This window comes from Amblyomma mixtum, chromosome 2, assembly GCF_055824585.1.
Source record: "Amblyomma mixtum isolate Tamu chromosome 2, ASM5582458v1, whole genome shotgun sequence".
Taxonomy (NCBI): Eukaryota; Metazoa; Arthropoda; class Arachnida; order Ixodida; family Ixodidae; genus Amblyomma; species Amblyomma mixtum.
In genome coordinates, this window is record NC_143013.1 from 48,860,507 (window position 1) to 48,877,139 (window position 16,633).

The 16,633-nt window shown below is 48.6% G+C and overlaps 1 protein-coding gene across 1 annotated transcript in view; it reads left to right on the forward strand.

Moving 5' to 3' along the window:
* Window positions 1–2,823: 2,823 nt before the first annotated feature.
* The window catches only part of LOC149359264 (uncharacterized), a 67,849-nt gene continuing 54,039 nt past the window's right edge, over window positions 2,824–16,633 (forward strand). The window contains exon 1 of the mRNA XM_089571552.1: window positions 2,824–4,277. Coding sequence (XP_089427678.1) covers window positions 2,978–4,277 — 1,300 coding nt within the window. The 5' untranslated portion in view covers window positions 2,824–2,977. The remainder of the gene's footprint in view (window positions 4,278–16,633) is intronic.

Consider the following 16,633-nt stretch of genomic DNA (forward strand, 5'->3'; position numbering starts at 1 on the left):
CTTTCGCCGGGGTCGCCCCGCTGTCGCCTCTTGGAGCCAAGCTGTCGATCCGGCCAAATAATAACGCGGTACGCGGAGCTTGCTGCGTCGCAGGAAGACCGACTCGTTCATTCCAATCTTGTTTTTTTTTTTTGTTGAAGTTGTGGCGGTTATTTTGGAACGGTTGTCAACGCACTTTCAAAAGTTGTCTAAGCCCACAACGGAGCACCATGGGTGGCGTACTGACCTCCCCAACCCCCTTTCAGATGTGTGAGAGTGATTTCGGAGTAAAAAGAAGTGTTGTCAATTTAGCTATTTGAAACTTAAATCTGGCTGCTTTTGGAAGCAACCAATCGCCAAAAATTTTCTCAAGGTAGGAGTAGCTAATTTAGTTCTTTCTCCAAAATCACGCTCCAAATTAAGCTATTATTGCTCATTCTAACTTTCTTCTAGGAAGTATTTATTGCAAGCTTTCTTACTACATCATTATTAGTAAGTTTGAAGTCGCAAAAATATAACGTCTCCTTATTCGGAAACGTCGGGAGCCGTCACGCATGAGTGGCAGGGTCAGAGCCGAAAAACACATTCCAGGTTCTAGCTGCATAAAGAGTTCTTCAGCGACTTAAAATGCACGAAAGCACTAGGTTCAGACAGCGGAGTCGCTGGGAAACAACCATTCACGAAGGTGGTAGCTTGATCGTGCGCAGCCCGCTTTCTACACTTTACTAAAAAAACAGCTCTTATCAACTCATTCAGCTTCATGCCGTACCTAACATTGCTTTAATCTCATTTTCTGTTCCCCACCCCGACAGCAAGCTGTCAAATTGTTTCTCATGTCAAATATTTTTATTTTCTCCGCTTCTGATTTTATAATCTCTGCATCTATTCATTGCCCATCGGTATCTGATGTTTTTTGTGTTTTCTCTCATGCTCTTATTCCTTACCGTTTTATAACTTTTTTTTGTCTGAAAAATTATGCCCGCGTACTATTATAAAACTTATTCACTGCCGGAAATTATACTAATAGGTTTAAATTTAATTTATACCTTTTTTCCAGCTCCTCTGCGAAACTAGTCTACTTATACTGACGTATTTCTGATCGCAGGTCCCCCAGACCGTTTTACTTTGAGATCTCCTATTCTACTAACCATTGTTATCCACCTATGATTTGCATTTCGTTTTAATAAACCTTTAATAGTAATAAACCTTTAATCACCAAGGTAGTTAAAGCCAAGCACTCAGCTTCGAAGGAGCCTTAGGCATCGACAGTGTTCTTATAACATCGAAAGCGCGAAGCGTTTTGTTGTTGTTTTCTTTTTACCCTAACGTGTCCTTAGAAATGGCAGCCTTGGAGAAGGTATATTGCAGTGTGCTTTAAATAAATAATTTATTAGATACCTATTTCCCGCCAAAAGTCAGGTCAAATGCGCTTGATGCTGGTGAAGGAGCCGAAACCCCGTCTCTGTTGTGTGCGTGAAAGCGTCATGGAAGTCTTGCGTGCTCTTGTCGCAAATAAAGAGGCAGTGCTGTGGTATAATATTTAAAGCATCTGAAGCATATCATTTCTGCCGTTTCCAAGGCCCAACGCTTGCGGTCATCAGCAAAAATTGAATCAACCCTACAAAGTGAGGCACAACGCTGTACACCCTCTTAAAACGACTCTGAATCAAGCTGGCAGCATTACAGAGGACTAAAATATACCAGCTTCAAAGTTCTATACATGTAAAGAGCTCTTGAGAAAACGGGGTCACCTCTCAGTATCTTTTATGTGGTGTCAAGTTTCTTTTTTATCTACTTTTGGGTTGCATTCTAAATTTTTGGCCATGGGATTTGTGAACAATTGACTTCTGGGGTTGCCAAACGCAGCATATACGAAGCACCGGCGAGCAGATCAAGGTGTCTGACGCGATTACGAGGAGCTTGAACGTCGGTGAAACAGCGTACGGAGGCCAGAGTTAAGGCTGCCGCTTTTGTAAAAGGAAGTCTCGACGCTACCGCTCAGCTTTGAGGAGATCGCATGCACAGAACAGTCGAGAGAAATCTATAGGGTATGAAGGCCATCGTAACCTTACCGTACTCCAAGCTCATGCGTTGTTTGCTGGCTACTCTGTATTATAGCGAAGTACCGGTAGCAGTACTTAAGAATACGCGGTTTTCTACTTGCCTCTCGACCAACGGGCCAAGGAGAAAAAATTATATAATGCCTCTATGTACAGAATAGCACATTACTCACAGGAAAACTAATTTCTGCACCAGAATTATCGCGGAAAGGATTTGCTGTGCGACAGTCAGTACCATGGAAATACTCAGGGCTCGGAAGACCTTGCAGACATCCAGACACTACGGGGACCAGATGAAAATGAGTAGCTTTTCCCCTTTCTCAGACACTCGTCTAAATTATAACTCTTTTTCTTCATGAAGGCGTGAGCAAAGCAGCAGCTTTGAATTCCAAGTGCTCTTTTATTTCGTCTCCTGGCGTCATCTGCGAGGATGTTTTAATCCGTGCGAACTTGAAGTCAAAGATGTACCGAAAGTCAGTTGTACACCGATGATATCGCGCACGCTTTCTGCAGGGCCACGAGCACCTCACCGCCGCACCCGGCAACTGGAGAGACCAGCGCGGGCCGGCACAGCGTGCGTACCGAAAAGGAACCAAAGGAACTACTCTGCATTTTTATTTGTTTACTCCGCTTCCGTGGAGAGAGGTCTTGGCAGCCGCGTCTCTATTACTCCGACGGCGGCGCACACACGAGCGACGTCATTGGAGGGGGTCCGAGGGAAGCCGCGCCGTATCGACCAATCGCGGCGCTGCCGGTGGCCGGTTAAAAGCGCGCGCACGCCGGCTCCTCGGGAATCCAATGCAGTCGCCGGTTGCGCGAGGCGGCAGCTCGAAAGTGAAAAAGCCGCTGGCTCCCGCCGAAGACGTGTCTTGATCAACTCCGGTGCTCATCGCTCGTCGGTTCCCGCGAGTTCTCTCTCGACGAACAACGTGAACGTCATGAAGACGACCGCCCTTGCTTTGCTGGCACGCGCAGTGGCGCTGTCGTGCGCGCTGCTGCTGTTGCCCCTGTGCACGTCGGCGGAGCGACCACCGTTTCGTTGCCCGCCGGCCGAATCGCTCGGCGTCTGCTCCTGCTACGAAACTTCGAGCACGGTCCAGTGCGAAGCGCTGGATGATGCGGACGACGTCAGTCGCTCGCTGGCTAACAAGTTCGAGGGCCCCATACCCTACCTGAAACTTGCGAACGGCGCTTTCACCAGCCTGAACGCGGGCTTCCTGGCCAACGTGAGTGTGGAACGGCTCTACATCAGCACCAGCCTCCTCGAAGAAGTGTCGCCGAACGCTTTCTCGGGCTCCCCTGGCCTTGGATTGATGATGCTGACCAATAACCGGCTTCGGGAGGTCCCCAACGAAGCGCTCAAGAAGCTCACGCGACTCCAGACACTCATCATGCTCGGCAATCGTATTTCCAGACTCAACGGTTCGTCTCTAGCCAGACTTGGTAACCTCAAGTTCCTCTCGCTTTATAGTAACCGTATCGAATACATCGAGCCGGGTGTCTTCAGCCCCAGACTCGAACACCTGTCTCTCGCCAAAAACAACCTGACCAGCTTCAACGGCGCCATCCGGAACCTGGGCTCTCTGGAGTGGCTGTTCGTCGACTCCAATCAAATAGAGTCCTTAGCCGGTGAGCTGGAAGGACTGGTTAGCCTGACGGTTCTCAACCTAGAAGACAACAAGCTGACAAGTCTGGAGGGGTCCTTCAAGGATCTGCGCAGCCTTAAGAGACTCAATCTGGCCAACAACTGGATCGAGTATATTGGCGATGCCTTCGCACCACTGAAGCACCTTTTGCTCCTGAACCTCTCCAAGAACCACTTGGCCACGCTGGAGCCGCAGGCGTTCGCGAACCTCACGCAGCTTCAGTTGTTGGACTTGTCCGGAAACTTTTTGACTGAGATCGGTCCCGCCCTCAACCACCTGAAGCACCTCAAGAAACTGAACCTGTCCCGCAACAGCCTTGCCAGCGTAAGACTCGACGAGATCAAGTGGCTCAAAGAACTGGAAGAGCTCGACCTGTCTCGCAACCAGATCACCACCGTTGACGGCACATTCGGCCACTACCTGTCTCGTATCAGGAAGCTGAACCTGTCGGACAACCTGCTCAAGCGGATCCACAATGGCATGCACTACTTGCACGACCTGACCGAACTTGACCTCAGCTACAACAGCGTATCAAGCTTGGACAAGCGGGACCTCGCCAAAAACAAGCGCTTGGGCCGCATCGACATGCAAGGTCCGTGGCGATGTTTCTTGTCTCTCGCGATCCCTGGCTACGCGTCGGCAGAGTCCAGGGAGATGTGCAGGACTTCCCAAACGCGCCTGATTAGCTCCTAGGCTAGTGCTCGCAACTTGCGATATCATTCAAGTGTTTGGGAGCCATCTTGTCGCACACCTCCCTCCCCGCACTCGCGAGCACGATGCCCGTGCCCCCATCCCTCCACCATCCGCCCGCATGCTCCCTGCTCAACTCATCGACCGACAGCACATCTCCGACCTTCCAAAGACTCCTGTGGTGTTTTTGCACGGCTAGCTACCCCTGAAGCCTGCTCTCGCACAAGTGCTTCCCCCTTTCACCGCACTCTACAACGGCGGACGAACCCGGCTACCCCTACTCGGCGACGCATTTAGCTTGCCATTGGTGCGCGAAATTAGAAGACTGAACAGTCTGAAGTTAAACGCTAGTGCGCAAGTTAGAGGCATTTGCCAGGCGCTGGATGGTGACTGAAACATATAGGCTGTTTGGTTAGCATCGCGCAGGAGCTTCGAGCATACTAGAAATGTTGGGGTACCCATTCGTGATTCATTTTTATCTGCTGTCAACGATAGTTCCAAGTTCCGCTCCTAATCGTTGGCGTCGAGGTCCGAATGACAGCTCGAAATATCGTTTACCCAGCTTTACAGCTCGTCCTTGGCATGCACAGCAGCAGTTATCTGCTTGGAGGTGCCCGGGAAAACACCCTCTCTCTTTTTTTTCTTTTTCTCTTAACTGGACTCTGGAGTGCACTAAGCTCTCCTTATCAAACGCCTATTGACCTGAGCCCTCGTAGCGCACGCGAGTTTCTAGACAGCGCCCAGACGGCACGACAGATATAATGCAGGTACAGCATCGCTGCAGCGGTTTCGGGTAAAGTCTCCCTGCGGTGAAGTTGGCGAATACCACGCCTCCGTGTCGGTCACCAGTGCTTCGCGTAAAATCGTGCGCAACGTAGCTTGTCGCGTTTCGTCGTCACATTTGACTAGTCGCTTCACGTACTTAACTATTTTCATCAACAGCCTTACACGGTCCATAATCGCACGGTGCCAACGAGTGCCTCAATAGAAATGCCGGCAAACGCTTACACATTTTAACATTCACGGACGGACGTTGTTGAATCCATCAACAAATTGTTGTACGTTTGAGTGCAAGTGCGCGCTGGTGGTGTTATTTATATAAACGTTGTTATTTATTTGTTCGCGGGACACGGAGCCGCTACATTATGCTCACTGACACTTCAGGGATTCTGTTGTACATGAAAATGATTTTATTTTTCCGTATTAAACTGATTTTTATGTTTTCCAGATTGATTGTTCTTCTTTTACTTATAGCTGGCTAATTGTACTAGTTCCGTTTTTGCGTCAAATCGTTTTGGCTGTATTTGGCAGAAAAGCATATCTCCCTAAACTTTGGCGGAGATAAGGCATGAAGACAAAGGAATTGGGTACTTTTAGTACTCGGTACTACCGCATACAAAGGAAGGTAATGAACCATTTCAAGGTTTGTACATGTATCTTAAGATCATGCACTATGTTTTCTATGATGCAATTCTATTGAACTGCTGCGAATGAGTATTGCTTTTCCGGCAATCCGAAGCCTGTTAATGATAAATACCCTAGGACACGGGCGGTGGCGACACTGTGCGTAAGAAGCAAAGAAATGTTACCTTGGTACGGCGTGCAAATTTGCGGGGTGTCAGAAATGTAAATCACGGTAAAAATGACAAATAGGTGTTTATTTCAAAATCAAAATCAAGTTTATTTCATATTTACAGTACATGGTTATGGGGTATATACATCAGGAGGCCCAATAGTCGAGACTGCAAAATAGGGCCTCCTATGGCTACATGAACAGAATACATAAACCGAATATTCTAAAAATATTCTAAAAATCCAGACTGAGCGGCTGAATGCCGGCTTGCAGCTGCAGTCACTCGAACTCACAACGAACTCCACAAATAACCATTCACACACAAACAGCATGCGCGCAATGGGCTTTAAGTGCATAGCAAAAAGTTCATTGTTTTGTGCATTCACATTTCTCGCGCTTTTAAGAAGTACCCTTTGATGACCGTAGCAAGTTTATAATTATGGACCAACGAAGTAACTGCGATTATGAGTTCGCTATTATCGTTGTGAGTATTTCAGTTCACTATTTTTGAGCAGATATTTCGGCCCTGTGCTGAGATAATTTTTTATTTGTTGTTCCCTTCTAAACTGTGAACGTGAGCCTTAGATGTAAAATAATAGCGGTTGGGTTGGATGTCCTGTTACAAGGGTGGTGAAGAAAATCAGCTCGCTTGACTGGCCGGGCTTCGCAGTAAGCAGAAAAGCTGGATCCAAGGGGCTCCCGAATGGAAGTAGTAAATTACTGGGACAAACTGATGCGGGCTGATAGTTTCGGTCTGTTAGCCGGATTAGACCCTCATGAAGCTAAGGGATTGTGAGCAGACGAAAGGGACAGCCTCTCAGCAGACGACGTGCTCGAGTCAAGGGCCAATGTTTAGGCACGTGTGACGCGCGCGCTTGTTGGCGCTGTGATAAGGATACGAAAAACAAACGAACCGTCCCTCTGCCTTTCTCCGAGAGAAAAAGAAAGAAAGGGAACGATTTAAAGACGTACACATGTTGCCGGATGCATCTTGAAGACGGGTACATTGTTTACACTCCACGCAAACAAGGTGGTCTGTGCTAGCCCTCTCAAGTAGAAGCTTTCCAACGGACAAAGTCTGTCGCAGGCACGCTTTGAATCGTCCAGGTGACATCAGGTACAAGGCTCGATGCTCGTGCTAGGAAAGGAAATACATCTCCAGTCTGCCTTCGCCGTGTTGCTCTCACATTCCTGGAAGTTATCTCGGCTTTGTACAAGCCACAGTACAAATACCACAGCGTGTCAAGCGAAAGTTCTCTGTTTAACGCTCATTTGCTCAAACTGCCGACACAGCAGGCTTCTGCCTAAGCGGTCCACACTACGTGCCACGCTTCCCGGCTTCGCGGGCTTTCTCAGTGCACGCCAAGGGCAGGCACGACTCTCCAATCTCGCCGATGGTTTCAAGTGATCTCGAATCTGCACTGCCGATACCCCCGTCTCGGCTGATGCTCATCAGATAAGGCGAAGCTCGCGGTCAGTTTCGAGGAAAGACATGCCGCCAACCCGCTGGGCCCTCGAGAGGCCGTCGCTCGTATTCTCAAGCAAGCGGCCGCCCTCGACCGCTTGTCCGGTGGGCACACTTCACGCCCTCGGCCATGGGCGTGCGTGCGCCATTTTATCACTACCTGGAAAGATAAGCGTGCATTACTTTATTTCAGGGGAGGCGTCCTCGCATTCGCGAAGCTCCACTGAGAGTCTCTACGTGACAATGGATGCCGCAATTGCGCAAGGTTAGAGCGTGCCTGGCGCTATCGAAACGAGGCTGCCGGTCCGTTTCCGCGAATTCAGTGGAGCAGGAAGAGTCGTCGACCTCGCGACTGCAGTGCAGAGCGGTCTGGTGCCCGTTGCCGAGGGCTTTGATCCTCCTTTCCCCTCGGCTTCCGCTGAGAAGACGGATAATATCGAGCGAATATTGGGGACTGTACGGGCAAGTACTAAAGCCGCACATATGTAAACTGATGTGGGGTTAGTTGCCCAGTGCACAGAATACGAAAAAAAAAAAGAAGGGAACAGGGTTCAGAAGCGGAGGAAAATCACATATGAATATTTTTTTATTTATAGATTAGAAGTAACATGCGAATCTTTTTATAGTTGATATACCTATTATAGTGAGAATACGGGCGTCCCAATTTCTCTGTTGATATCAGCTTTGTTCGGGAGCCTGATATAGGTTCCCTATGCGAAATTTCTTATGTTTATTGTCACCACTAAGACATTTTAGGCTAGTAAAGTGACACTCATTCGCATTTGGGATAGTGGAGCAGAGGAATGGCGTGCAGTATACTGTACGCCAGACACAATACGATATCCCCATGTTTTAGGAAAATAATAAGCGAAATAAAAATGCTGAGGTGATGTGACATGACAAATCTGCATTAGAAAGTACTGGCTGTTCATTTCGTTTCTACAGTGACCGCTTTCCCGCTGAGAGTTTGAACTGTATTTCACCCTAGCTATTTTCTTCCAGGGTTGGGGGTGTCGTCTAGAGGGTGGATTGGTGGTGGGTTGGGCCTTATCGAGGGTGTAGGTTTGTGGAATTCTGTAGGGCGGAGGTGGATTGGTTGGTGGTCGGTGGCGGCTTCTAAACAATTGTGGGTGGTTTTCAAAGGTGAATGGGTTGTGCGGTGAGCCCTTCTAGATGATGCAGGTGGGTCGTGGGTGGAGGGCGAGCTACTGAAGGGTGAAGGTCGATTGTTTGGTGGTGGGTGAAATTCTTGAGGGTGAAGATGGGTAGACGGCGAAGCTTGGTGGCTTGTGGGCGGAGGCCTCTTACATGGTGTCGGCGACGTCACACAACATAAGGACAGATTTTGCCCCAAGAACGTTTTTGCGATTTTGCCCCAAGATTTTGCCCCAGATTAAAAACCCAAGAACGTAAAAAAAAAAAAAACTGCTGCCCAGAAGGGGTCCGGAGTTAAAGAGGGAATGAGACGCGCGTCTCATACCTTCTTCAAAAGCACATCGCATCAGGGCAGCAGGAATGAGGACGCCCATTTCTGCAAATTTACATCCGACTTTTCACGCACTACTGTTCTGAGCAGCAATTATTTCAAGCAATAGCTTGTCGCACTTTTTTTAGACGCTATCACACGAGGCATTGAATTGCTCAGCCATTCATGGAACGTTTTATAACGCCAGTTCCAATCCCTTTTCTTGTGTCAAGTTTGCGCCTGAACTACTACAGGTTAAAAGATGCCGTGGTGGCTTTGTGGTTATGGTGCTCGGCTGCTGACTCGAAAGACGCGGGTTCGATCCAAGCCGCGACGGTCGCATTTTGATCAGGGCGAAATTCTAGCCACCCGTGTACTGTGCGATGTCAGTGCATGTTCAGGAACCCAACATGGTAGAAATATGCGAAGCCCTTCACTACGGCGTCCCTCATAACTCGAGTCGCTTTCAGGCGTTAAACGCCATGAAACGGAAATGCTACATGCGAAAGCTAGCTGCAAGTAGTGCACTTCGCCTTCTATCAACTCACTTACATATTAGTGGGTCTAATAATCACACCTATATAGTCGTAATGATTACAGAACAACTATTACACTTCGGATCATACACAGCTCCCGCCACAGTCATTTCAGACCCGTAGCTCGTATCGGTGGACTCTTACACCAAGGAATCGCGAGCTGTGGTATAACGCCTCTCGCGGGAATGCCTCGACGCGTGCTCAATAATCATTTTATCAATGGAGTCTTTGAATCGACGTCTTCAAGAAATCGCAGCAAACATTAATTGCAGCTCCTTCACAATAAGGAATTTGTGGAGCTTCGCAGAGACAAGAGAGTACGTTGAGGCTCCAAATAATAATAAAATTGTGTCTGACCGCGCCACTAAGTACAGCAGGTTAAATTCAATTAGAAAAGTTAAAGGAAGTTGCCTTAGACAATTAGTTCTAAGAATAAAAAAGGAAAACAAAATCCTGCATCAAGTGCAACATGACAGCCCAGTGAAGTGGAAGAGCGGAGTATTTATTTTAAGAACAAACATGAGTATTATACAATGAATAATGGGAAACATGAGTGTCTTCTCGTTTATAAGGATGTTAAATCTTCGATTCTTGGAGATGGATTAGAAATGTAAAGGTAGTTGAAGTTCCTATTACAGGTTTCTGAGTGCACGTTGTCCTACATCTTTGAGGTCTCTGTATGATTCCCAAGAAGAGGTGAACCGAAAAAGACTAAACATGATTAAATTTCCCAGGTCAAGGTGCAGAAACAGTTATGGCGATCATCATTCAGTACACAATGAAGTCAGCCGATTTCTAACCACAAGAGGCCGCTCTAGGAGAAAACGGTGCGCGTATCAGTCAGAAAAAAAGAGAAAAATGAAGGAACATGTCACCGTAACCGACCGTTTCTGATGTACACACTGATGACGGGGCGTGCTTGCTGTAGAAAAACGACTGAAACGAAGAATGTCGCTCCAGACTGTTCTGATATATTTTATTTACTGCCCCTAGTCCACTTCACGAGAAAAGAAAAGCGAAAACAGAAAGTAAGTTCGGAAATTGAACGAAGCAACCTACGACACTCCATCAACAATCTATCTAGATTTAATTGGAGCGGCGGGATGAAACATTCCGGCTTTATCGCATATATATGAAAAGCGAACGTATGGTGCAGAAAATATTGAAATATAGTATACAGAAAAGCTCAAATATGGATTTTTTAAAGAAGAAGAACCGATAGAATCACTCTACTCAGAAATTCGCTGTATGACATTCCCTGTGTGGATAAGGGGAACTACTTGCAGTGTATAGAAGTCCAGAGCAGCGCAATAGAGGCGGGACAAACAGTGCAGTGCACTTTATTTCTTCTACAATTCGTGTGCAGGTAGGCAAACTTTTGCAGAAAGGCTCATCATGGGCCTACGTATGCCATGAAGGAATCATACTTCGTTAAGATGCGACAAACGTGCAAGAAAATGTAAATTTTTATGCCTAGAGCAGCTTCAGCACAGCCAACGACTCGTACACGGTACAGAGCAAGCGGAGGGAAGGACTACACTACAGCGCGCAGCTGATTTCCTCCCCGCCTGTTATAACGGTCTTTAGCCATTCTGTGCTGCGACATCGCGCAGCACACGAACGCAGAAGACTTCCGCGTGCTGTGCGATGTCAGTGGACGTTAAAGATCCGCAGGTGGTCGAATTTATTCCGCAGCCCTCCACTACGGCATTTCTTTCTCTCTTTCTTCTTTCACTCCCACCTTCCTCCTTTCCCTTACGGCGCGATTCAGGTGTCCGCCAAGATATGTGATACAGATACTGCGCCATTTCCGTTCTTCGAAGGCCGTTCATTTTTGCAGGCGGGGATATTATATGGACCGCTAAGTTCGTGACCATTCTTCATGGAAAAAAAAAAAAGGTCCCAGCGTTGTTCTCTCGCATAAAATTCACCGTGTGGCCATCCTCTTCTAAATCCGACACTGTAGGATACCTGTTACAACGGCGGTCTGCTAGAACTGTGTGCACAGAATTGAAGTATACCAAAAGTAGAAAAGCAGAGTCTACAGGCAGTTTCCACAGGCTTTAGAAGCAAAGGTGTGTAGACTCCTCAAGAAACGCTTAGTAGTTGGCGAGGCGCGCGAAGTAAACACTACTCAGTTCTGGACGCAGATGCGCAGGCGGCGCGTCACACGCCACTGGTATCGGACGGGCCTATCTGTAGGCAGTGAACTCGGGTGTCCGTCCTTCGCTTTCACGACACATTCTTGCCTTTTCTAAGCAAAAAAACTTTCTCCTTCGCACCAACTTTGCCGTAAATAACTCGTTGTGTAGCGGCGATGCGAGTGTTGGGCTAAAAAGCGATAAGTGCAGGAGAGGTGACCCATCTCAACTTCTATTTGTACCCCCGCCATGATGTCAGGGCAGTGTGGAAGGTGACCTCAACACTGGTGGCTTTCATTTGAACTTGCTCACGTGCACCAGACATCTCAAAATAAAAAAAACTGGCTGTGGCTTAGCTTGGTTAAGCCTGGTAATTGCGAAGCATTACGATAGGTTCTGACGTTGTTTCTACCGAAGACATTGACCGTTTTCGTCGGGCTGCATATTGAGCACGCCGCTTGGAAAGTCGTTCTTCTCGTTCTTCTGCCGTCTCCGCAGCTCGCTGATGCTTCCTCTTTGCATTCTGCCGAAGTGTCTTGCTTGCTTCAGGCGGCATCTGACCGGCTTGACGAGAGGAGCGAACCGGCGTTGGTGCCTACCAGCCTCGCGCTGCGACGGCGCGAGATGGGGCCCTATTTTTTTTTTTACACAGATGATATGACGTCACTCCGCGCGCGGCGCCCCTGGTGAGAGGAGCGGGAGTCAGGCCGTCGTTGGTGCCTACCAGCCTCGTGCTGCGACGGCGCGAGATGGGGCCCCGTTTTTACACGCATGGATGACGGATGGATGGATGGATGGATGGATGGATGGATGGATGGATGGATGGATGGATGGATGGATGGATGGATGGATGGATGGATGGATGACGGATGGATGACGGATGGATGGATGGATGGATGGATGGATGGATGGATGGATGGATGGATGGATGGATGGATGGATGGATGGATGGATGGGTGGGTGGGTGGGTGGGTGGGTGGGTGGGTGGGTGGATGGATGGATGGATGGATGGATGGATGGATGGATGGATGGATGGATGGATGGATGGATGCATGGATGGATGGATGGATGGATGGATGGATGGATGGATGGATGGATGGATGGATGGATGGATGGATGGATGTATGGATGGATGGATGGATGGATGGATGGATGGATGGATGGATGGATGGATGGATGGATGGATGGATGGATGGATGGATAGGAGCGCCCCCTTTGAAACGGGGTGGTGGCAAATGCCACCATGCTCAGCTTTTCTTCTTTATTTTTTTTTGTTTACTGTGTTGGCAATTCTCATTAAGAATCGCCACCACTTTACCTACGGTTTCCTACAATTCTAACCTTATGCCACATCTCTGCTTTTCAGCCACCAATCCTCCAATCGCTTTTTGCTGACTTCCACTGCAGATTTATTTACATAACCATTGTTATCTTTAAACCCTAGGGCCTCAGGAAGAGTGACTGCGCCTGCATCGACATCCGGATGGATACCGTCACATTTGATTATGAAATGTTCAATTGTTGCCACAGATCTACCACACACTGCACATGTGTCATCTTCTTCGGTAAATTGCTTTTTGTAGCTGCGCGTTCTAAGACACCCTGACCTAGCTTCAAAAAGTAGGGCACTGCCTCTTGAGTTATCATAGAAAAATTCTTTCCTGATCTGCCTTTTCCAGCATCGATATAGTTCTACACTGTTTCTTTTCCATTGAATTCATCCAATTTTTAACTTCCGCGTTTTTAACCTGTCGTTTAATGCTCTTTCTTTCTCCGTCCTCATGACCTGCATACTTACTGGTTAGTTTTCTAGTTCTTTTCCGCCACTGTGAGTCAACGCTCTTTCTGTATAAATATTTAAATACCTTAGCTGCCCACCTGATATCGTCCAATTTCCTCAGGCGTTCTTCATATAGTATTTTACTCTTAGCTTCCCGTGCTTCGAACGATGCCCAGCCCATATCCCCTTGTACTGCCTCGTTTGTTCTTTTGCCGTGGGCACCTAGTGCTAATCTTCCAACAGTTCTCTGATTTGCGTCTAATCTCTCCGCGCGCGGCGCCCCTGGTGAGAGGAGCGAGAGTTAGGCCGCCGTTGGTGCCTACCAGCCTCGCGCTGCGACGGCGCGAGATGGGGCCCCGTTTTTACACAGATGGTATGACGTCATGCCAAAGGTCATGCCAAAGGTCAAGTGGTGCCTACCACCTCCTCGCGCTGGAACGGGCTGAGGTGGTAGCTAAATTAGTATTGCTTCGCAATAAAACAAACAAACTCAGAAGTGAGAAAAACTTAGGGGCAGGTTATTTTGTTTTCGGGCAACCCATCGAAGCCATGGTGTTAGGCTCGCTGCCTTTCTCGTTAACGGCAATGTCTTCCAATCAGAAGCGCACGCCGGGTGGCCTTTTTACGAACGACAGCGATGTCTTATAGAATACATCTGCAGAATAACAGCAATGCGACGACGGCCATCGCAAGAAACACCTTTACTGATTGGCTTTCATCGTACTGCGCGTCCTCGGACGCTCTCTATCGACAAGTTCTGAGAATTCTCGTAGACTGCAAGAGACTGTCGTTCCGAGAAGTGCGGACGCCGTCACGAGCCTTTCTTCCTGGAAGCGGCTCTGAGGGTGCCACTTGAAATGTCCATTATTGTGATCGGTGTGCACCTTTCCTTCTTTTTTATATTTTTTGCACTGCGCGCAGGTTTTAATCGCACCGCACTGATGTTCAACTTTACCGTGTTCAGCCGTATACGTGTGGTATATGGGCACCTGCCGCACCGGCGGAAAACTGCTACAAACGGCGAAACATGAGAGTTGTCTAGCGTAGACGATGACCTGATTTTAATGGCGCAACAACCTCGCCAAACAGCCACATGACTAACAGTTTCTAGGTGTGCACGAAGGGCGGCACATTGTTTTGAAGCATTTCACCTAGGGAAGCCGATCACCAGACCACGGTAAAGACCACGCCCACCCCTTTGCAGGGGTGGGCGAATATTCAAAATGTTTTCGAATTGCGAATAGAACACCGTCGTGTTCTATTCGTTGAACGAATCAAATAGCGGATATTCGAAATCACTGGAAACGATCCGAATGTGTTTTGATGGATTCGATTAACATTAGAAGAACCGAAAAAAAAACAACAACGTAATTTCCTTGGATGACAGCTGGCCAGAACAGCCTATTCCGATGTCGCACAGCACGCTGCCACAATTAGTCTACGCTCACTTGAAGGTTGAGAGCCTGAATGGATTCCTTTCATGAAAAAGCATTCATAAGTCTCATAAATGGCGTCCATGCTTGGCTGACGCAGTACTGCTTAGGGCTTAGCGAAACCAAGTTCCTTGCCTAACCAGAATTCTGACAACAAACCACATACCGGTGTACAGTGGGGCTGCATCTGATCTCGCTTCTTTGTTGTGTGGTTTTCGCGTGTTACTCAAAGAAATATACATATATTGTAAGAAAGAGAGTTGGGGCTTGATGCCCCAGCAGCTAGCGCCGACGAAAGAGAGAAAGAAGAAGGAAGGCGAAGCTGACGAAGTTCGGGTTTGCGCTTCCGAACGCTGGCCTGCTGAGCAGCACCGCTGGAACAAGGACTGTGGCCGTCCATACTAAAGCCCCAACTCCAACGACACTTCCTGGGCGTACGCGCTCAGCGTCGGCGCTCTTGGCGCCGCGCAACGACAGGCGCTGGCAGCAGTACGCATCTCCATGGTACTAGGCGCTGGCTAGCGCTGCCGCACGCTGCTCGCGCTTGTGCTCACGCTGCTGTGTGGTTGCCAGACCTGTCGGCCACTTCTTCGGCCCCGGCGCCACTTTTCTTTGCCTCCGTCGCCGCTTGATATATCCGGCAAAATTTGTCTCGTAGCGATTTCCACCGCTTTTGGGCTAGAGCGGAACCCTCTGCACGATTGAAACACAAGCGTTTTCGAGCACATTTCACTCAATCAGCACTCGTCACAAGCAAGATATCGGCTTACCTGTGCTTCGCAGGCTTGGCAGAATTTCCGCTGCCACTTCAAGCCACAATGCTGCCTTTATTAGCTTATTTTTATGGCTTTTATGGATCGCCTGCCAGAGCGACGGCCGCCTTTCTACTGCGGCGATCAGACTTTCATTTATTATTTTATTTTGGGACATGGCGCGAACAGCCTCGGCACCAAGCAAAAATGTAGACAGCAAGTTTTGAAAAGTGCGCGAAAAGCCGCACCGGATGTCCCGAGAACCGCGTCCTTCCATTGGTGTATGTCTGCCTGAGGTACGCCCATGAGAGACGTGACGGTGAGCAGCTTCCGGCGCTCGCGCGAGCGCTGGCGCAGATATCTAGCAGTGACAGATATCGGCGCCTCGCCGAGGTTCGCTGGCGTCTCCTGCAGTGCGCATGCGCAGACCGGTTCTAGCGTACGCCAAGAGCGCCGACGCTGAGCGCGTACGCCCAGGAAGGGCCCTTGGAGTTGGGGCTTAACTGTGCGAGTCGCCCCATTACACTTGGTGGAGGTGCTGCCTGCTCTTTCCCTGGAGCTACGCCACGATTACGATTACAATATTTTTAAACCCTCTTGGAAGTCGCTGCCGGCGAGGCTCCACACTCGGTCTGCCAACTTTGTTGCGTGAACGCTCTCCAACCGGAGTGCGCTCTTCTGTGGATGCCACTCCACTTATTCCATGTGGCTTTATCAGAGTGCTCTTATATAGGCGGTGACACTTCCAGTAAGTGCACTTGCGCGCTTGACGGGGTATAATCCCCTGATGCCTCCGGTACATGAGTTGTGCGCGCACGACTTGTGATCGCAGAACGAAGCCTTAAGGTGCGTTGGTGGAAAATAAAGTGAAAATGAAAGCACGGGAAAAAATACTGAAATGAATTGGACAGCAGAAACTTTCATACGGAAACAAACAACATTTTAATTATTGCCAATAAGAAAAGAACTGAATAAGCTATAACCGGCACCGTCTCAAGCAAAACTTGTCACGACTCGCACCTACTCGATGGCCTACGACCGCGACATTTCGCTACAGATGAAAGCCTTCATAAATGTTAGAGGCAGTCTCGTACCACCTGCCTACAGGATTTT